Source organism: Quercus robur, chromosome 10, assembly GCF_932294415.1.
Source record: "Quercus robur chromosome 10, dhQueRobu3.1, whole genome shotgun sequence".
NCBI classification, from domain to species: domain Eukaryota; kingdom Viridiplantae; phylum Streptophyta; class Magnoliopsida; order Fagales; family Fagaceae; genus Quercus; species Quercus robur.
Genome location: NC_065543.1, coordinates 39219216 through 39242395, shown reverse-complemented (window position 1 = coordinate 39242395; position 23180 = coordinate 39219216). Strand labels below are relative to the sequence as shown.

General features: G+C 30.5%; 3 protein-coding genes and 1 long non-coding RNA gene across 4 annotated transcripts; all 4 read left to right on the top strand.

Annotated features, from left to right (window-relative positions):
* The first annotated feature begins 826 nt into the window (after window positions 1-826).
* LOC126702453 (probable F-box protein At4g22030) lies at window positions 827-2078 on the top strand. The gene has a single exon (XM_050401155.1). It carries the CDS (start codon window positions 840-842, stop codon window positions 2076-2078), a length of 1239 nt encoding a protein of 412 aa, XP_050257112.1. The 5' UTR covers window positions 827-839.
* Window positions 2079-5884: 3806 nt separating this feature from the next.
* LOC126702448 (probable F-box protein At4g22030) lies at window positions 5885-7175 on the top strand. The gene has a single exon (XM_050401150.1). It carries the CDS (start codon window positions 5925-5927, stop codon window positions 7173-7175), a length of 1251 nt encoding a protein of 416 aa, XP_050257107.1. The 5' UTR covers window positions 5885-5924.
* Window positions 7176-10020: 2845 nt separating this feature from the next.
* Window positions 10021-13596, top strand: LOC126702462 (uncharacterized). Its single transcript, XR_007647757.1, has 3 exons — window positions 10021-10121; window positions 10236-10296; window positions 13258-13596. It is a non-coding gene; the product is annotated as an uncharacterized LOC126702462 (long non-coding RNA).
* A 7056-nt stretch (window positions 13597-20652) lies between these two features.
* On the top strand, window positions 20653-21938 carry LOC126702451 (probable F-box protein At4g22030). The gene has a single exon (XM_050401152.1). The coding sequence runs from the start codon at window positions 20681-20683 to the stop codon at window positions 21929-21931; it is 1251 nt and encodes a 416-aa protein (XP_050257109.1). The 5' UTR covers window positions 20653-20680; the 3' UTR covers window positions 21932-21938.
* The last annotated feature ends 1242 nt before the right edge of the window (window positions 21939-23180 follow it).

Below are 23180 nucleotides of genomic sequence, written 5' to 3'. Positions count from 1 at the left end.
TTATGAAGGAGACGAAGGCTAATCAGCTATGAAAAAAATTGGAGAATAAGTAAATGATCAAGAGTGTGAAGAACTGACTTTATTCTAAGAAAAAACTCTTTTGTTTCTAGTATCGAAGGTTTTTATTTTATTTTATTTTATTTTTTACATTTGAGCATATATATGATAATAGTTTTCATGGTTTTCTTGGTTACTATTATTTGCTTTTTATTATTATTAATTATTATTTTAGATCTTTCTTAAGTACATAATTTGAGCTTTTGACATTAGTTTAGGTCAAGGGTCGTCAAAATCTACTATCAAAAACCAAATAAAATACATACATATAAGAATTTTTCTACACCACCACCATTTGTCGTTATTTGATGATATGGTTGACTGTAAGTTGTGTATGAAAAAGGCCGTAGGAGTACACATGCTTTTGACTTGAAGATGTTTGACCTCTTAGAGATATCTAAAATTGCATGACACAAAAAATATAAGAAGGAAAACTCTTAGAGCAATCAATTTGTAGTAATAGACTAATAGCTACGTCCTGAACCAGTTATAGTTCGACACAATAAACAAGACTACAAAATTTTGAACTTGGAAAATTATGAATACAGAATGGTCAGCCAATACAATTAGACATTACCAAAAAAAAAAAAAAGAAAAAAAAAGAGGAAAAAGTCAGGCAATAGGAATGGGTCAAGCCAGTCAGCCATTGAATTCAACATTTTTCTGTAGCTGACCCAGTTATAGTTCTACACTATAAATAAAGAGTTGAGTGCCTCTTCAACTTCATTCAAAACCTTTCCTTTCTACAACATATATACACAAAGAGAAAACCTCTCAATCAAATGGCTTCAGTTCTTCTATTACCTTCATCTTCTTCTTCATGTTGTTGTTCAAGGAAAATCAATGCTGCTATTCATGTACCAAAGCTTCCAAAACTCTCTCTCTCAGTTCCAAAAATACCAATGAGAAATCTAGGTGAGGAACTGAATATAAGAGACGGGTTCTTAAACACAATCCCAGTAGAAAAGATCAATGATAGATCACACAACTCTAGTACAAATATTGTTACCGCTCAACTCTATGCTATCTTAGAGGCCGTAGCTGATAGAGTAGAGATGCGCGCCAACATTGAAGAACAACGTGACAACTGGAACACCCTTCTTCTAAACTCAATCAACATGATGATTCTCACTGCTGCAACAATGGCTGGTGTTGCAGCCACAGCTGGTGGCATTGGAATGCCCCTTTTGGCATTGAAATTATCATCTACTCTTTTGTATTCCTCGGCCACAGGAATGTTGCTAATAATGAACAAAATTCAGCCTTCACAGCTTGCTGAAGAGCAACGTAATGCTACAAGATTGTTCAAGCAGCTCCAGAGCCAAATCCAAACCATGATCGCCATTGGAACTCCAACTCAAGAAGATGTGAAGGAGGTGATGGAAAAAGTTTTGGCCCTTGATAAAGCCTACCCACTTCCCTTGCTTGGTGCAATGCTTGAAAAATTCCCTGCAAAGTTTGAGCCAGCTGTTTGGTGGCCTAAAAATCAAGTACTACAAAAGAAAAACTTTTTACATGAAGGAAAACAATGTAATAATGGATGGAATGAGGAACTTGAAATGGAAATGCGAGAGATTATGAAGGTGGTGGAGAGAAAAGACATTGAGGACTACGTAAGACTTGGCAACTTGGCATTGAAGATCAACAAGACTTTAGCTATCTCAGGTCCATTACTCACAGGCATTGCAGCATTGGGCTCAGCTTTTGTTGGTAATGGATCATGGGCACCAATAGTAGCAGTGGCTGCTGGGGCTTTAGCTAGCACAGTTAATGCTTTTGAGCATGGTGGACAAGTTGGGATGGTGATTGAGGTGTATAGAAACTGTGGTGGCTTTTTCCAACTACTGCAAGAATCAATTGAAACCACACTTGAGGAAAGAGATTTGGAGAAAAGAGAAAATGGGGAATTTTTTGAAATGAAGGTGGCTTTGAAACTTGGGAGAAGCTTATCACAACTCAGAGAACTTGCAAGAAAGTCAGCTACTTCCCAAGTAGACGAATTTGCCAGCAAGCTTTTCTAGTTTTCTATATTTGTGCATAGTTAATTCAATTTTTTGATTCATCAATTGTTTATAACTTAATTAATTCTTTGTACAATATTCTAACATAGTAAATATATTTAATTCTCAAAATTTATATTAGTTACTTGTGCTGAAAGAGTTTGTAAAAGAATATGCATGTATGTATTTTCTTAGTTTCTAACATATAATTAAGGCTACATTTAGTTCAATGTAAATCGAATTTCGAGTGTAAAATGAATGTAGGGGAAAATGAATTTCCATAAAGAAATTAAAATCTGGGCGTTTGGGTGTGCAATAGAAAATAGTCTAAAAAACGATTTTCAGTGTTTGGTAACATTTTGAAAATGCTATTTTCCTACAAAATTTTCACATTTTCTCAGCTTCCAAACAAATTTTATATCAGAAAATCCACCAGTACCCACAGAAAATGCACCACTATTCACACAAAACCCACCACCACACAACACAAAAACCACCAAATCACCACCACCACCCACACCACCACAACAACAACAAAAAAATCAAAGATCAAAGAGAGAAAGCAGATCGGTGAGTGGATGACAAGATTGAGAGGAGACAATCTGACCAAGAGGGCAGTGGTGACGAGATCAAGAGGAGATGATCTGGCTTAGAGGAGGACGAGGCGATCTAGAGGGTAGCGACGGCGATCAAACTCGGTTAATTCAAAAATCAAAACAAAAATTAAAGGCGCGATCTTGACTGGACAATCTCGGCGGCGATGATCTGACCCAGAGGAGGACGGCACGATCTCGGCGAGATGATCTCGGCAGCGCAATCTTGACGGCGTGATCTCGAAGGCGCGATCTTGACGGCGCGATCTCGCCGGCACGTCTGGGGTTGAGGCGCGATCTAGCTCATTCTCTCTTCTTGCTCTTTCTGTCTCTCTCTTTGGCTGTTTATGAGTCCGGAAATGATTTGAAAGTAAAACGGAAACGTAAATCATTTTCCGGGTCAAAGGCCTTATTTTACAGTCAAAGTTATTCATTTTTCGAAAAACTTTATTTTACATGTGCACCCAAACATGCTGCTGGGTGTAAAATGAATTTTGAAAATCATCTACACCCAAAACAAACGTAGCCTAAATGAAAATTGGACTAAAGCCCTAAATTAAATAAATTTGATACTTAAATGACTCTATTGAACAAAAGTAAAGTTAAATGGTCAAATTTAGCTGGTGTAATTTGCATTTTAACCTTATTTGTTTATTAACTAAGTTTGGCTGTTTTTTATTTTTTTGAAACACAATTAGTGCATTGAAAGTGCAATTTTAAGAGCAATCGAGTTTTATTTTAATTACAATTTATTAGTTAGTGCATTCTTGTTTAATGAACTAGTGCAGATTAAATTTTTACTTAGTTTATATATAATGTATATAATGTTTACATATTTGAAAATATAAAAAATCAACATATAAAATAAATATAAGTTTATTTGAAACAAATAAAAAAAATCATTTAAAGTGTTATCCATGAAATTCTCAATTTTAGTTTGTCCAACCACTATTTGTATAATAATAATACTATAAGGAAAAAATATTGATAGAAATGTTATTAATTTTCTGTTATGTTAAGAGTTTAGTTTAGATTTAGACTTGGTGTAGATGGGAACAAAACCTAATCTAAAGCTTAAGTCCAACATAAATATAAATTCTATTTTCATTTTCATTATTATTTTTTTAATTTTCACTGATCCCCGTTGCCAAGGATCATATCAATACCTTGTCAGAGTCAAACTAAACATTTCTTTTTTCTTTTTATTTATTTATTTTTGACTCTTTCAGCTTTTGCACTAATAACTCACTTGACACAAAAATTAAAAAAACAAAATGAGATATGTGACACAAAATTGGACACCAATTGAAAATTTAATTAGATTTTCTTTCAGATTTGACTTTATATTATAAATTAGTGTGTAATTTCGTGCATATGCACAGTATAATTAAAAACAATCACAATTATACCATTCAAATTATACATTTTTTTAGAAGATATTCAAATTATACATAGTATTAGTTTACCCATTTTTTAAACCATACATTTCTAAAATATGAAATGATTTCTCATTAGAATTTAATTGGATTTAGATTCTTTGATTTTTGCACCCAATAATTCATTTGCTACAAAAATAAAATAAATTAGATGAACACGTGGCGCAAAATTGGACTTCAATTGAAATCCAATTTAAAATTTAATTGGGTTTGGATAACTCATTTGGCACAAAAATTAAACACTAAATGGGACATGTGGTACAAAATTGAGAATCCAATTAAAATCTAATTAAATTTTCTCTAAGTTTTGGTTTTAATATATATACACACACACTAACTTGTAACTTGTGCATATGCATGGAAATGTTGAACAATGTTGATATTGGTTTTTAATATATATATATATATGTACACACACTAACTTGTAAGTTGTGCATACGCGTGGAAATGTTGAACAATATTGATAAAAAAAAATGACAGAATTTTAAGAGTATTCGTTTGAAGTTTGCAAAATTTAAATTATTATTATTCAAAGTGGAAAAAAAAAGTGTTGATTATTATTATGAATGTTGTATAAGGAATTTGATAGTAACATGAAACACTATGGTTGATAGCAAATTTTTTTTTTCAAGAAACTGAAGTAATGAAATTGTTTGTTTATCAAATTGGGACTAAAAACAATTAAAAAAAATAAAAAAAAATTGAAATCTACGTTTAGAATCAGTACCACATGTTTTTTAATGCTAAAGTTTTGTATTACATTAAAGTGTGTAGTAATGAAAAAGATAACATGATCTTACCTATGAATCTCTTTCAGTCATATGCTCATATTAATGTTTCTACACCTTGTTGCATCTATTAATTGAAAAAGATAAAAAAAAAAAAATGTTACAATGGAATGATATTGAATCGCAAGAGAACTTGTTGCATGATTGCATCTATGAATTGTAAAATCAAAATGTTACAGTGGAATTATATTAAATCACACGATCAGGTTAGTATAATAAAGCGTTAAATCACAATTTGTAAGTTCTCCTCTTCTCGCTCATTTCAATCTCTATTACACAGTTGCAATATTTGAATTTTTCCCACTCCTAATGAAAATAGTTGAATTAGGCTCCAATTTGTAAGTTTTCTTGGTTCCTGTAATTTATAATTTTTTTATAAATCTCTTTTCTTTTTTTTTTTTTTTTTTTAGGAAAATTTTATAGATCTCTCTTAAGTACATAATTTGAGCTTTTAACATCAATTTAAACTAAAGTCCTCAAAATCTAATATCAAAAACCAAATAAAAGACATACATATAATAATTTTCCCATAAAAGTTATGTTACTATACTAAACTTTCGACTTGGTGTGCGTATGAAAAAGACACGCTTTCGACTTGGAGATGTTGACCTCTATTACATGACACCAAAAATATAAGAAAACAATCAGATAGTAGTCATAAATATACTTATAGCTACGTCGTGATCCAGTTATAGTTCGAGACAAAATTATAAATTATAGCTACGTCGTGACAAGACAAAATTTTTGAACATAGAAAATTATAAATACAGAATGGGTCAGCCAATAAACTTAAACCCCCCAAAAAATTAAAATGAAAATGTCAGCCAATATAGGAATTGGTCAAGCCAGTCAGCCATTGAATTCAACATTTTTCTGTAGCTGACCCAGTTATAGTTGTACGCTATAAATAAGAGTTGATAGCCTCATCAACTTCATTCAAAAATCAAAACCTTTCATTCAGCAAAAAAAAAAAAAAAAAAAAAAAATTTAAAAACATTCTTTTCTACAACATATATACACAAGAACCAAAAGTGAAAACCTCTTAATCAAATGGCTTCAGTTCTTCTATTACCTTCATCATCTTCTTCATGTTGTTGTTCAAGGAAAATCAATGCTGCTATTCATGTCCCAAAGCTTCCAAAACTCTCTCTCTCACTTCCAAAAATACCAATGAGAAATCTAGGTGAGGAACTGAAGACAAGAGATGGGTTCATAAACACAATCCCAGTAGAAAAGATCAATCATGTCATTGATGATAGATCACACAACTCTAGTACAAATATTGTTTCCACTCAACTCTATGCTATCTTAGAGGCTGTAGCTGATAGAGTAGAGATGCACGCCAACATTGGAGAACAGCGTGACAATTGGAACACCCTTCTTCTAAACTCCATCAACATGATGATTCTCACTGCCGCAACAATGGCTGGTGTTGCAGTCACAGCTGGCGGCATTGGAATGCCCCTTTTGGCATTGAAATTATCGTCTACTCTTTTGTATTCCGCGGCCACAGGAATGTTGCTAATAATAAACAAAATTCAGCCTTCACAGCTGGCTGAAGAACAACGTAATGCTACAAGATTGTTCAAGCAGCTCCAGAGCCAAATTCAAACCATGCTCGCCATTGGAACTCCAACTCAAGAAGATGTGAAGGAGGTGATGGAAAAAGTTTTGGCACTTGATAGAGCCTACCCACTTCCCTTGCTTGGTGCAATGCTTGAAAAATTCCCTGCAAAGTTTGAGCCAGCTGTTTGGTGGCCTAAAAATCAAGTACTACAAAAGAAAAACTTTTTACATGAAGGAAAACAATGTGACAATGGATGGAGTGAGGAACTTGAAATGGAAATGCGAGAGATTGTTAAGGTGGTGGAGAGAAAAGACATTGAGGACTACGTAAGACTTGGCAACTTGGCATTGAAGATCAACAAGACTTTAGCTATCTCAGGTCCATTACTCACAGGCATTGCAGCCTTGGGCTCAGCTTTTGTTGGTAATGGATCATGGGCACCAATAGTAGCAGTGGCTGCTGGGGCTTTAGCTAGCACAGTAAATGCTTTTGAGCATGGTGGACAAGTTGGGATGGTGATTGAGATGTATAGAAACTGTGGTGGCTTTTTCCAACTACTTCAAGATTCAATTGAAACCACACTTGAAGAAAGAGATTTGGAGAAAAGAGAGAATGGGGAATTGTTTGAAATGAAGGTGGCTTTGAAATTTGGGAGAAGCTTATCACAACTCAGAGAACTTGCTAGAAAGTCAGCTTCTTCCCATGTAGACGAATTCGCAAGCAAACTTTTCTAGTTTTGGATATTTCGTACATAGTTAATTAAATTTTTTGATTTGTCAATTGTTTATAACTTAATTTATTCTTTGTACAATCTTCTAACATAGGAACAAAACGCTTAATTCTCGAATTTTGTATTAGCTACTTGTGCAAAATGAGTTTGCAAATATGTAAGTATTTTCTCAGTCTCTCATCACTTTCTTGCACATATTATATAATAAGTTGAATTTCCTATTACAAGTTGTTGAAAATTTAAGTTGCAAACACAAATAACTTTACGACCGCAGCACAAGAATATGCATGTATGTATTTTCTTAGTTTCCCACTTTCTAGCATATAATAAAATAAAAATTGGACGCAAGACCTAAATCGAATTAATGAATTTGAAATTTAGAGAACTCAATTGAAGGAAGATAAAACTAAAAGACTGAAATGAATTTCAATCAAACTTAGACTTAGAGAATATAATTTGCATTTTAACATTTTTTTTATTGACTAATTTTGGCAGTTTATTTTTGAAACACAAATTAAAATTAGTGCATTGAATAGTGCACTTTTAAGGGCATCTGAGTTTCCTTATTTTAATTATAGTTTATTAGCTGTGTATTCAAGTTTTAATGAAACTAGTTTATAATCTCATGCATATGCATGAGATACATTTACAAATAAGCATTACTAAATGTATATTAAATTTGACTTAGTTTACAAATAATGTTTATATATATTTAAAAATATAAAAAACTACTTATAAAACAAAATATAAGTTTATTTGAAATAAATAAAAAAATCATTTAAATTGTTATCCATGAAATTTTCAATTTTAGTTTGTCTGACGACTGTTAGTATAATAATAATTTATAAGAAAAAAATATTGGTAGCAAATGTTATTAATTTTCAGTTTGCTAGAGTTTAGTTTAGATTTAAATTTAAATTCTATTTTCATTATTTATTTATTTTTCCTCAATCCCCATTGCCAACAATCATGTTAATACCTTATCAAAGTCAAACCAAACATTTCTTTTTCCTTCTTATTTATTTATTTTGACTCTTTGGTTTTTGTACTAATAACTTACTTGGAACAAAAATTTAAAAAATACATGGGACGTGTGGTGCAAAATTAGACACCAATTGAAAATCTAAGTTTTGACTTTATATATATACTAGTGTGTAACCCCAGTATGTAACTCTTTGCATATGCATGGGTATAATTAAAAATAATCACAATTATATGATTCAAATTATAACTTTTTTTAGAAGAGGTTTAAATTATACATGGTATTAGCTTAAATTTTTTTTAAACCATATATTTCTAAAATATGTAATGATTTCTCATATATATATATAATTTAAAATTTCATTGGATTTATATTTTTTGATTTTCACACCTAATAATTCACTTACCATAAAAATAAAAAAATTAGATGGATACGTGATGCAAAATTAGACTCCAATTGAAATTCAATTTAGAACCTAATTGAATTTGGACTCTTCCATTTTTATATTTAATAATTCGTTTGGTATAAAAATTAAAAATAATTAGATGAGTCACGTGGCACAAAATTGAAAATCCAATTAATATATATATATATATATATATATAAACTAAATTGTAATCCATACTTATGTACGGAAACATTCAAACAGTGGTAATGCTAAAGTTGTCTTACCTAAGTGAGTAAGGTGTTCATACAAATTACAAAGTACTTCACAAAACAATTTTCTTATTTTGCCAATTAATCAACAACTGTTTAAGCAATCACCTGCTAAATTTATTTAAAATTAAGCATGAAGAAACATATATAACCATATAATTGAAAATCATGATAATTACCACTACTATTTGGAGAGCATGTCCCTAAATTTGAAGCGACGTTAACTGACGAAAATAGTTGAATTAGGCTCCTTGCAACTGGTAGCTGCCTACTCTCTAATTCTATCTGACATGTGATCTTCTTACTCCACATGATCATTAAGGGATGCAAATGCAGATAAGAATGATCAAACTTTTCATTAATCCATGATCATCAATATTACTTTGGAAAGGAATTCATGGTCTAAGCTAAAGATAGAATGAAGCATAGAAACTCATATGGTCTAGGCAAACTTGATAAACCAAAGGCCAAGACCGTTTACCTCTTGCTTATCACATATTATCTTAAAAAAAAAAAAAATAGAAATCAAATTATTATTGAACATAAAATCTATTGAAATTATAACAGGTTACCATAAGAAAGCTCTTGTTGGCAAGAGGACTATCTCCAGAAAATTAACTCCATCTTAATTTAATAAAAACTGGTAATAACAAAATATAATCAATGCTAATAGGTGTTTGCTTTGATGAACATTTGTACATACTTAATTAAGACATTATGAGTTAGTGCAAATGAAATCAAATGATAATCCTATTCAAAAATTGAAAAGCAAGACCAAGTTCACTCAACTATCAAAAGAAATATCATACCATCTTACACACCCCATGCATGATGACCACATCGAGAACAAAAATACCTACACAAAAAAAGCATAACCTGTTACATGCAACTTCAAACAGATTATATATTCAATAATAATTTGATATTTAATTTAACTAAAAAAGGATAATATATAAGCAGCAAAAAAAGAACTTTGAGGTTGAATATATTTTTCCGGGTCATTCTATGGTACCCACCTATTTTTTAAGTGGGTACCGTACCCACCCAAATCTTAGCCGCTTATTTTTATTGTTTCAATCCAGACCGTTTACTTGAGTTTAGTGGTAAACCTATTACCGGTAGAATGGGTAGGGTATAAAAGCAAAACAAAACCAAAAAGAAAAGAAAGAAACAGAGACCGAATGATTGGTTAAAAAAAAAAAAAAAAAACAAACAAACAAACAGAGAACGAAAAAGGCCAAGAGGATGAACGAGAGTGCGAATGCCATTGCTCACCATCCACCACCTTCAGATAATCTACCACTGTCACCGGTGATAATTTATTTATTTATTTATTTACAATGATTCATTTTGATTTTAAATTTGATTAAGATGTCTCGTTTTCGTTTGGTTTTGATAATTTTTTTTTTTCGATTTGAATTTTAGGGTTTTGGAAAAAGAATACTGGAGGATCATCCAGATTTTTGCTACGCTTTTTGAATTTGTTGTAAGTATTCTATTCTATTCTATTCCTGATTTTTTTTTTTTTATATAAAAAATTTCTTTTGTTTTAAGTCATTTTATTTGTAAATAAATTTAGGCAATATATTTGATTGATTTTTTATTTTTAGGGTTTCTGTTAATTGTGGTTGATAAATAAGGATTCAGAATATAGGGCAAGAAGAATTTGTATTTCCATTGCCACCATTTCAGAGTTTGAAAAGGGTTACGCCTTACAATTTGGATCCTTTTGTCCTTTTATGTTGTGGCCCTTGAGCCTTGAAGGGTAATTTAAGTCTCATTAACTTTATTTTATAGTAAATTCTTCATTCTAGATTATTTTACTCACTTTGTTGGATGGTTGAACAACAATGTGGAAATGAGGGAGAAGGAGTGAATATTATTTATCAAATTTATTGTTAGCATCTTTGTGCTTTCTATATAAGAAAAAGATAAAAGTCTAAAGGCTTAAGTTTAATGCAATATTTTGGTAGACTGTATTGTCTAGTGCTTTTGCTTTCAAAAGATAATTGCCAACAGAATCCTCACTCTCCTAGTTGTATACAGGAGTAGTGGTTCAGTGGATTGTATGTAGTTTAGGATAGGCATTGAATATTTTATTCTAAAATATGAAGAGTTCAGACTAAAATATTGGTGGCCACATTCTTGATAAGTTTCGCAGTTATCTTTTGCCACAAATTATAGAAGCTTTGTTATGTGATCGTCATTGGTTATACTTACATGGAGTACCAGGTATATCATAATTTTTAATCCTTAATTATATTTTGATGGAAGTATTCATTAATATATTTTTGATGTACTAATGAATGCTTTGCTTTCCTTTTTCAACTATACATGATTATGAGGAAGAAAGCCTAGTGGAGGATGTTGGCAACTTGTGCATATCTCAATCTAGTTTATTTGTTGATGAGGATTAGGTGAATAAAGTTGTCAATTAAATTCAACCATAGCCTAAAAGCTTTTTTTTTTTTTTTTTTTGCATGAAAATTTTGTACAAGTCTAGATGTTAAAACCTTCTGAAGCTATGGTTGGTGGAACAAGCTTAAGATTTCAAGGAAAATGCCTTAGTGCTATATTATTTTTGAGTTTCTCCATCTTATATGACAAGTGCTTATTTTGTTGACTTTGCAAGTCGCCTTATATTTTTAAGTAAAGGTGGTGATGCACACAGCAAGCATCACATAAAGTTTAGGGAGAACGGGTTCAATAATTTTCCTGAGATTGTGTTTTGGAACCTTAGTTACTCTAAGGCCACTCCTGTTCCATCCAATCAGAGTGGGGTGGCTCTTGTATCTCCCATGAATTACCATGTACTTTGCAAAATATGGTAAGGCTACAATAGAAATAAATTATATTTTTCTTTAATATGGGAAGTTCCTTTGTCTATCACATATTGACCCTTAGTTAATGTACTAATTGGAACTTGGAAGTTAGATATACGAATTGGGTACTCAGGTCCTTTCTTTTAGGGTGCAGGGGCTTGAAGTTATTGTTATTGACATTGTAATTTTGCATGCAGTCCAGCATAGCAGTGGACATTTTGTAGGTCTGTGGTCTTCCTCTTGAGTTATAAGAGTATAAATTTGCATAAAAAGTTTGGATGTCTTTTGGTGCTGTAAACATGGCTGGATTTTTAAATGTCCTATATGAATTATGGCATATGTTTTAGATCATAAGAAATTTGTTATTAGAGTGCATGTTAATTAAAATGTCTTTTTAAGTCTTGGTCATATACAACATTTATGATTTATGTAATCTATCAACCAAAACCATGTCTATTATTCTGCATAAATTATCAGAATCCAAACAGAATGCTAAGAAAATGCTTGCATTTAAATATTTTGTTATAAATTTTAAGGATGTTAATTTATTTTTAATTCTTGTGTTCCTTCTGTGTTTATCACTTTAGTCATAATGCCTTTATTATATGCTTTATTTGATAAATTCCCCTTTGATGTGCAGAAAACTACTAGAATTCTCTATGCAATGAGGGGTGCCCTTATGAACATCTCATTTTTCTAAGTGTTGATAGTTATACCATGTAAATGCAGATACTTTAGTTACCAATTGAGCTGCAAAAATTCCTACAAGTTAGAAGTTGCCATGTTGAGAACTTAGGAATGAATAATCCAGACATGTAGACCAATTGCAAGATGCTTTTGATTATCTCTTTTTCAATTATTGCCATGATGGTATTCAAATATAGATGTGAAGAAACATATTGTAGTGGATTTCTTTGTAAATGAATTTTTTCCTTCTTATGATGAGCAAGTAGCAGAATCAGTAGTAGTCAAGATACTTATAATGGATTTCTTTGTAGTTTTTCAACTTCTTTTAGATACTTTACAACAAGAGACCTATTTGTAGTACATGAAACTGGGTTGTATATCATTTCAAGTTACCGTTATTATGAGGTAAAAAAGACTATATTTAGCTCCAAGTGCAAGTGGTGGTATGAACTTGTGGGAAAATGGTTCCATATAGCATTCAAATCAAGAGAGCTAAAATATTATAACACCCAAAATTTTCCCAATCAATGCAAACCAAAAAAAAAAAAAAAAAAAAATTACATCAATTTTTGTATCAATTGTATAAAATATGAAATTTAAAATTTCAAAATATTTTAAATTAAATGGCTGAGAGGGGTCATATATGATGTTTGTTCAACTAAACGACTTCCCAGGGCTAACTCAACTATATTGCCATGTGCTAACTACTTCCTAGTATTGCATTTTTCAAGCTATAACAAGTTTTGTCCATGTGTTTAAAGATTGCTTAGAGAAAATTCTACGGATACATAATGCCTTTCATTTCTACATAAGTTTATCACTTATACAATCATCATATAATGCCCTGCTTTTTATTTTATTTTTTCCCCTTTCCTTTGCTTGATTGTCCAATTTATTTTATTTAAGTTAACTCATTGTTGCTTCTTTTTTCTCCTTAGAAAAATACAAAAGCATGTACTTATAAAAACAAAGCTATTGAAAATTAGAGGACACTGACATTTTGTTTGGGAGGAATAGAGCTCCTGGAGTTGGTGCAAAATATATGGACGATGCAGTTGAAGTTATGACTGAGGAAGGAGAAAAGCGATGAATTCTCCTATTGCACAAGAACACGTCAACATTTGGTATAATAAGTTATGCAATTGAGCCTTGTCAAAGAAAAAAGAGTAGAAAAGATCCACTTCGAAACAATTTTTTAGTTTGAGATTTTGAATGTTGTTTAAAAAAAACCCATGTATTGTACACTTTCTCTCTCTAAAATATTTTAGTTGGCAAGAGTTGGCAAGACCTTTTTTTAGTTGGCTATGATGGAAGATATTTAGTCATTATCTTGTCAATTAGTCTATCAATGGCTTCTTTGTTTTGAATTTTGTGTAAAAAACACATATTTTGGATACTTCATCATCTCTTTTGAAATAGAACTTTTTAGCTGTTAAGAACTTTGAGAAAAAATATTTTAGTTTGAGATTTTAAACGTTGAGAAAAAATTCATGCATTTAAGTTCTCTTTTTATGTTGATATAGAACATTTTTAGTTGTCAATAGTTGGCAAAAAAAATTTTTAGTTGGCTATAAATACAGATTTTTAGTCATTATCTTGTTAATTGGATTATCAATGGCTTTTTTATTAGCTCATGTATTTATTAAAAAATGTTACTAAAATTAAAATGTAGAAGGTTTGAGAAAAATAATAATTGAAAAAAATAGAGTGGTTGTATAAAAATTTTATTGTCATTTGTGCAAATAGAGGTTTCCGCGCGCGCGCGCGCGGGGGGGGGGGGGGTATTTTGGTCTTTTTTAGATTTCAAGGGTCCTTCGGTTATTTTTTAGGTTTCAAAAGTATTTTGGTAAGTGTCTAGGTTTTGGGGCAATACAATCATTTTTTTAGGTTTCATGGTCATTTAGGTCATTTTTTTAGTATCTAAGAGTATTTCGATTATTTTTTAGGTTTAGAGGGTATTTCGGTCATTTTTTAGGTTTTAGGGTCATTTCGGTCATTTTTTAGATATCCCAATAATTTTTGAGAGTTTTGTGGTTATTTTAGTAATTTTTAAGTGTTAGGATGTGTTTTGGTAATTTTAGTATATTTAAGTGTATTTCGGAAATTTTAGAGATTTTAGGAGTATTTTTGTTATATATATTCGTTGATTATTAGATAATTTAGTGGGGTTGGGTTGGGTTGGTTATGCTCATATGTAATGTTGGTATGGTTTAATGTGACGACGGAACTGTTAAATGTGAGTAAAAAAAATAAAAATAATTGAATGTGACAAAAGTACGGTTATGTGTGATGTTGGTACAACCTAATTTGGTAATGAAATTGTCAAATGTGAGAAAAAAAAAATAGAGTACCATCGAATGTGATAAAAGTACAGTCATATGTAATATTAGTACTGCCGAATGTGATAATGGAACCATCAAATGTGAGAAAAAAATAAGGGAACCACTGAATGTGACAAGAATGCAGTCACATGTGAGAAGAATTTGAGAGAGACCAAACTGAAGAGAGAAGCGTAGACTATAGAAAAACTGAGAGAGAGGAGAAGAAAGTTAGAGACTCAGAAACTGAGTACACCCTAATGTGAAGATGGTACCATCAAAGTGGAAAAAAAAAAAATAAAGGAACCATAACATGTGACAAAATTGCAGTTACATATGATGTTGGTACTCCATAATATGAGAATGGTACCATCAAATGTGAGAAAAAAATTAAGAGAATCACCGAATGTGACAAAAATACAGTTGCATGTGATGTTGGTACTGCGCAATGTGAAAATGGTACCATCAAATGTGAGAAAAAATAAGGGAATCATCGAATGTGACAAAAGTACAATCACATGTGATGTTAGTACTACACAATGTGAGGATAGTACCATCAAATGTGATATTTTGGTAACCTGATATAGTAGGTTGCCTACTAATGAGTATCGTACCCTCCAAAAAAAATGGAGGGTACGGTAGAATTACCCTATTTTTCCAAAATCCTTACAGATAGCAAAGTTTACGTATAAATTTTTATCCATAATTATCGTACTAAAAATTAATTAACAGTGTGTTGTTACCAAAAATAACCTGCCTTATTCTCTTTCTGAAATTTTCTTATCTCCACATCTTGTTTTGCTCCCTACAACACAGGAAATTAAAAAAAAAAAAAAACCAAAAAACAACATAAATTTTTTATTTTTCACAAGTGTCTAATTAGTTTGCTCTAGTGATTTCTCGAAACAGTGTGAACCTGCTTGCAGGTGAACTCGTGTGCATTCAAATCGATGGATATGAAAAAGTAAGAGCAGCAAAATTGATTATTGGTTGATTTGAAATTTTTACGGTTCATTCACTCATTTTAGAATCTTTAGTTCTTACACTTAATAACTCAATTAGTACAAAGATTAAAAAATTTATATAGGACACGTGGCACAAAATTAAAAAACAATTAGAATATTGAATAAACAATTAGATGTTAGTGTTTTGAAAATGGCTAGATAAAGTACAAAAAGTAGTTCTTATTTTATAATAGACATAAATTTTTGACTAAGCCAATGTGATTGTTATTATAAATTATTATATGATGTTCTGCATGAGGCGCGGATATTTAACAATTTTTATTTGAGATTATATTTATGTATATTAAGACTTACATATAATACTTATTTTGTTGTATAGTATTTATGTTTACTCACAATTTTGTTGAATAGTTTGAAATTTGATTTTCTTAATTAATATTTTATTAAAAAAATTTGCATAACACTATATATAAGACTATAACATATTAGAATATTTATTGTTAAAAGTAGGCTTTAATTTTTATCTGATTAAATGATTTTGAAATCTAAAAATAAGAATTTTTAAAGCATAAAATACTTTTATATTCTAAAATTATATAAATTTAAGAAATTTCTCAAACACTTCCTCAACCATTCTATTCTCACAACCAAATATCAAGTCCTCAATCTCAAATACCCAATTCATTATCTTAATGAAAATTAAGGGTGTCAATTCATGTTTGCATGTTGGATTCGTGTCGTGTCAACTCATGAGTATTCAACGATATAGGTCAACACTAACCCTACATGTTTATTAAACGGGTAAAGATTACTCAACCCTAACACGACCCATTTATTAAACGGGTTAGTCGTGTCGACTTATTTATCAGATTTTATCAAAATGAAAAAAAAAAATTTTATGAAAAACAAACAAATTTAAAATTAAATTCAGAACTAACGAGTAATTGCATCACAAATAATCATTCAAAACTAAAACACATCACAATATCACAAATAATTAATCACAATATGTCAAAAAAAATAAACTATAACAACTAATAAGTTTATGTACCTAGAGTTTAAAGGGTATATTGGTAAAATATCATTTAATTAAATGGGTCAGATGGATTAAACGGGTTCTATATGTTCAACGCTAACCTAACCTGTTTATTAAATGGGTCAGCCGTGTTAACTCGAATATGACACAAACCCGTTAAGCCTCAATCCATAACCTGCTAATTTCATGTCATGTCGTGTCGTGTCGGGTTCATGGATAATGTCCAATTTTGCCACCTCTAAATGAAATTAAGGAAATCATTTGTAAGTATTAACATAAAGAAAACATGATTAAACAAAGAAAAATTAGCTAAAAATACATCAATTTATCAAAATTTAATTGTCTTTAGTTAGAATTCCGTATCCTTAAAAAAAACCACAAAACACTTTGAAAACGTAATCAATTTTTATTTTATCACTATGACTCATACCGCACAATATAATAGTAATAAAACTTACAAGGAAACCTACACATTATGAGTTCTATAAAAAAAAAAAAAAAAGAAACTAATTTCATAAATAATCAATTAGAATGTCTCTTTTTCTTTTTTTTTTTTCTTTAGTTCTAAAACAAAATACATTTATGATTTTCCAAAACCAAAATCCCAAACACCCAAAGACTCAAAGAAAATCACAACCTTCATAAAATCCAAAATGTCCAACTTCAACATTAAAACTGTAAGCTGCTGTAACTGAATAAAAAACGCAAACTCCCTTCCTTGGTCATAGCTTATTCATATGAAGGGTTAGAATCAAATGATATGACAATGTTGGAGTTATGTAGGTGTTGTTGAAAGGCAGAAAGTAAATAACATTGTTTTTTGTTTGAGTGTATTTGATATGGGATGACATAAAGGGGTGTGGGCATGTGTATATAAATGAGTAAAAGTGAAAAGGGTGAATGGAAATACAAAAAGTTTTGTGTGTGTGAGAGAGATGAAAAGTCTTGAAACATTGAAATTTTTTTTTTTTTTAAAAATTTTGTTCTTATCTCTAATATGGCTTAAGAGTAGTTCAATTATCTTAATAAAGTGTGCCACATGGTAAAATCTTATGAGTTTAAGTTATACCTGGTATAACTTTAAGTAATATTACATTACTCAATATTTTTTTAATTAGATGTGAATTTTGACAAATCCACTGTTAGATTATATTATCTTTGTATATTCTCTATACTTGCAAAATTTCAAGGTGATCAAAGATCAATAGCCATGTCATCAATTAATTATTTAAATTCAAGTTTTTGTAGTTTAAAATAATGCACAAAATATGAGTTTATGGATCGAATTATAAATAACATGAAAATTGACATGAAAATTGGCATGAATGTTAAAACATATAGAACATGTAATTCAACTTTAGGATTTTCAAAATATGAATTCTATAACAATTTATTGGGTAGCGCAATATTACTTAAAGTTACACTAGGTGTAACTTGAACCCAACTATATATATATATATATATATATATATATTAATTATCTTTTTCTTTTCGTTCCTTTGTTTGGAAGTGAAACATGGTGGATGAAAAATTTTGGAGAAAAAATAGGAAGGAAAACTTTTTTGGAGTGTGTTTGGTTAAGTGGAGAGGAAGGAAAATAAATAGTGGGGCTAGATGTTTTCTCCTTAATTAGGCCCACCAAAATGTTTTTTCATCTAGTTGCCTTTTTATTTATTTTTATTTTCTAGGGTTTAGGAGTGATGGTTTTTTATTTTTTATTTTTTTAACTAGACATGATTTTTTTTGGGGACATGATTTTCATTTTTTTTTAATAAATTTGGATGATTGCTCTTTTTTTTTTGGTTATATCTCAATTTTTTGTTTTAATTGGGCATTATTCTTTAATAAGAGTATATGAGTAAATTTATTCAAATTCATTTTATCCACCCCTCCACTTTTCCACTTCCAACCAAACAAAAATAAGAGAAATTAAAATCTTTTTTATCCTCCTACTTTCCATTCTCCTACTATTTTCTATCCTCTCATCACTTTTCTGCCTTTCCAACCAAACGGACCCTTAAATTTATTGATTTATTGATGTACGGGACATTTAATTGTTACATGAAATCAGATAATACAATAGTGGCCGGGTTGCCACCCTCCCCTCCTATGAATTTTTTTATTAAAAAAAAAAAATAGTGAACAATTTGTAAGAAGTATAACAAGTTGAACTCTTTAGTTCCATTGTTGGGATTTTTAATTGTGTATCTTTGTAAAATATTTTTTTATCCACTTTGACATATGAACTCATATTTCAATGGGATTGATTGCAACAATTTAGTATTCATTTTCTATTTTTATGAAGGAAAAAATGAAGTCTGTAATGCTTAGTAATAAAATAATTTTACGTGGTCGATCTGATTTGTTTAACCATTCTGATTCAAAATATTATATATTACAAACTTTTTGTTCCAATATGTAATGGAAAATAGTAGAGAATTAAAAATTCTAAAATTTTCTAAACAATTGATTGGAAAATAGAAGAGATTTTTTTTAAACCACTTCAAAAAAGGTCTAAATATTTTAAATAAAATTTTTCGCGATAATGTATCCTGCGCAATGAGTGGGTTATATATTGCCTAGTATTGAATCTATTGATAATGTAGTGACCATTGTTATTATTTACCTCATGTGAGACTGCCGCCACTCTATAAATAAAATTTCTCTTTTCTTTTTTTATGAATGAAAATAAAATTTATCTAGTCTTTATTGTTCATGGGATTTAAATTTTTGGGTATATTCAAGATTGGATTTCAAGAAAAAGTTTCTATACTACTTATGTAATTTTATATTGTGAGCGAAATTTCTTTCCTCGAATATCATTGTTGTGGACAATTACTGTCTTTAATGCCAAATTTGATGGAACAAACAACTTTAGCCGTGTGATAATGATGAGACGTCATGGATGTTACGATCCAACAAGAGTATATTGTTGTGGAAAATAGCAAACTTAAAATATGTTAAAGACTAGAAGAAGGTACAGGATTATGGTATTGTCCTTTTACGCGTTTTGCCAGAAATCAAAATTATTTTGTTACGAGAGAGACGAAGGCAAAAGAGCTGTGAAAAAAAATTTGGAAGACAAGTCCATGGCCAAGGTTGTGGAGAATTGACTTTATTTAATAAAAAAAAAAAATTCTGTCCTTTCTAGTATTGAAGGTTTTCTATATTATCGAAGGTATTTTTACATTTGAGCTTATATATGATAATAGTTTTCATGGTTTTCTTGATTCCTATTACTTTTTTTTTCGAGGAAAAGTTTTATAAATCTCTCTCTTTTTTTTTTTTTTTTTTTTTAGAATCACTATAAATCTCTCTTAAATACATAATTTGAGCTTTTAAAATCAATTTAGACCAAGGGTCCTCAAAATCCAATATCAAAAACCAAATAAAAGACATACCCATTATAGATTTTTTACACACCACCACCAATTATCATTATCTGATGATGTGGTTAATCGTAAGTTGTAAAAAATTATTTTCATATAAAACTATCATTTTTTTTTTTTAATATTTATCATCAAACATCTCAGCAAAAAAAAAAAAAAAAAAACACTTCATATCTATAATGTGACACAAAATTAAGTTACGTTACTGTACTAAACTTTGGACTTGGTGTGCATATGAAAAGGACACATGCTTTCGACTTGGAGATGTTGACCCGCCTCATAGAGATATCCAAAATTGTAATATAAGAAAACAATCAGTTTGTAGTAATAGACTAATAGCTACGTCGCGACCCAGTTATAGTTCGACACAATAAACAACAAGACAACATTTTTGAACATAGAAAATTATAAATACAGAATGGGTCAGCCACTAAAATTAACCAAAAAAAAGAAAAAGAAAAAGAAAAAGTCAGCCAATACGAATGGATCAGGCCAGTCAGCCATTGAATTCAACATTTTTCTGTAGCTGACTCAGTTATAGTTCCAAGCTATAAATAAGAGTTGAGAGCCTCATCACCTTCATTCAAAAATCAAAACCTTTCTTTTCCACAACATATATACACAAGAACCAAAAGTGAAAACCTCTTAATCAAATGGCTTCAGTTCTTCTATTACCTTCATCATCCTCTTCATGTTGTTGTTCAAGGAAAATCAATGCTGCTATTCATGTCCCAAAGCTTCCAAAACTCTCTCTCTCACTTCCAAAAATACCAATGAGAAATCTAGGTGAGGAACTGAATATAAGAGATGGGTTCATAAAAACAATCCCAGTAGAAAAGACCAATCATGTCATTGAAGATAGATCACACAACTCTAGTACAAATATTGTTACCACTCAGCTCTATGCTATCTTAGAGGCTGTAGCTGATAGAGTAGAGATGCACGCCAACATTGGAGAACAACGTGACAATTGGAACACCCTTCTTCTAAACTCCGTCAACATGATGATTCTCACTGCCGCAACAATGGCTGGTGTTGCAGCCACAGCTGGTGGCATTGGAATGCCCCTTTTGGCGTTGAAATTATCGTCCACTCTTTTGTATTCCGTGGCCACGGGAATGTTGCTAATAATGAATAAAATTCAGCCTTCACAGCTTGCTGAAGAACAGCATAATGCTACAAGATATTTCAAGCAGCTCCAGAGCCAAATCCAAACCTTGCTCGCCATTGGAACTCCAACTCAAGAAGATGTGAAGGAGGTGATGGAAAAAGTTTTGGCACTTGATAAAGCCTACCCACTTCCCTTGCTTGGTGCAATGCTTGAAAAATTCCCTGCAAAGTTTGAGCCAGCTGTTTGGTGGCCTAAAAATCAAGTACTACAAAAGAAAAACTTCTTACATGAAGGCAAACAATGTAACAATGGATGGACTGAGGAACTTGAAATGGAAATGCGAGAGATTGTTAAGGTGGTGGAGAGAAAAGACATTGAGGACTACGTAAGACTTGGCAACTTGGCATTGAAGATCAACAAGACTTTAGCTATCTCAGGTCCATTACTCACAGGCATTGCAGCCTTGGGCTCAGCTTTTGTTGGTAATGGATCATGGGCACCAATAGTGGCAGTGGCTGCTGGGGCTTTAGCTAGCACAGTTAATGCTTTTGAGCATGGTGGACAAGTTGGGATGGTGATTGAGATGTATAGAAACTGTGGTGGCTTTTTCCAGTTATTGCAAGAATCAATTGAGACCACACTTGAGGAAAGAGATTTGGAGAAAAGAGAAAATGGGGAATTGTTTGAAATGAAGGTGGCTTTGAAACTAGGGAGAAGCTTATCACAACTCAGAGAACTCGCTAGAAAGTCAGCTTCTTCCCATGTAGACGAATTCGCAAGCAAGCTTTTCTAGTTTTGTATATTTGTACATAGCTAATTCAATTTGTTGATTCATCAATTGTTTATAACTTAATTAATTCTTTGTAAAATCTTCCAACATAGTAAAATTATTTAATTCTCAAATTTTATATTAGTTACTTGTGCAAAAATAGTTTGTAAAAGAATATGCATGTATGTATTTTCTTAGTTTCTAACATATAATAAAATGAAAATTGGACCAAAGACCTAAATTAAATCAATTTGATACTTAAATGACTCAATTGAATGAAAGTAAAGTTAAAGGACTGAAATGAATTTCAGTCAAACGGTTAGATTTAATTTACTGGTGCAATTTACATTTTAGCATATTTTTTTATTAACTAATTTTGCCTTTAAAAAAAAAAAAACACAATTAGTGCATTGAAAATTGCAATTTTAAGGGCATTCAAGTTTATTTTAATTACAATTTATTAGCTGTGCATTCTTGTTTTAATGATCTAGTTTGTAGTCTCATATATATATATATATATATATATATATATATGAGATACGTTTACAAATTAGCATCACTAAATGCATATTAAATTTTTACTTAGTCCATATATAATGTATATAATGTTTACATATTTGAAAATAGAAATAATTAACTTATAAAATAAATATAAGTTTATTTGAAACAAATAAAAAAATAATTTAAATTGTTATCCCTGAAATTTTCAATTTTAGTTTGTACGTCCAACCACTATTTGTATAATAATACTATAAGAAAAAAAAATATTGATAGCAAATGTTATTAATTTTCTGTTATGCTAGAGTGTAGTTTAGATTTAGACTTGGTTTAGATGGGGAACAAAACCTAATTTAAAGCTTAATTCCAACATAAATATAAATTCCATTTTCATTATTATTACTTTTAATTTTCACCTATCCCGGTTGCCAAGAATCATGTCAATACCTTGTCAGAGTCAAACCAAACATTTCTTTTTCCTTCCTCTTTATTTATTTTTGACTCTTTCGCTTTTGCACTAATAACTCATTTGGTATAAAAATTAAAAAAACAAAATGAAACTTGTGGCGCAAAATTAGACACCAACTGAAAATTTAATTGAATTGTCTTTCAGTTTTTACTTTATGTCTAAACTAGTGTGTAGCCCTATGCATATGCAAGACATAATTAAAAACAATCAAAATAACATCATTATTATACATTTTTTTAGAAGATATTCAAATTATATATGATATTAGCTTACACATTTTTTAAACCATACATTTTTAAAATATGA

What these genes read in the sequence shown, in the direction of transcription:
- LOC126702453 (XM_050401155.1), top strand. Translation starts at nt 840, where the DNA reads ATGGCTTCAGTTCTTCTATTACCTTCATCTTCTTCTTCATGTTGTTGT.
- LOC126702448 (XM_050401150.1), top strand. Translation starts at nt 5,925, where the DNA reads ATGGCTTCAGTTCTTCTATTACCTTCATCATCTTCTTCATGTTGTTGT.
- LOC126702451 (XM_050401152.1), top strand. Translation starts at nt 20,681, where the DNA reads ATGGCTTCAGTTCTTCTATTACCTTCATCATCCTCTTCATGTTGTTGT.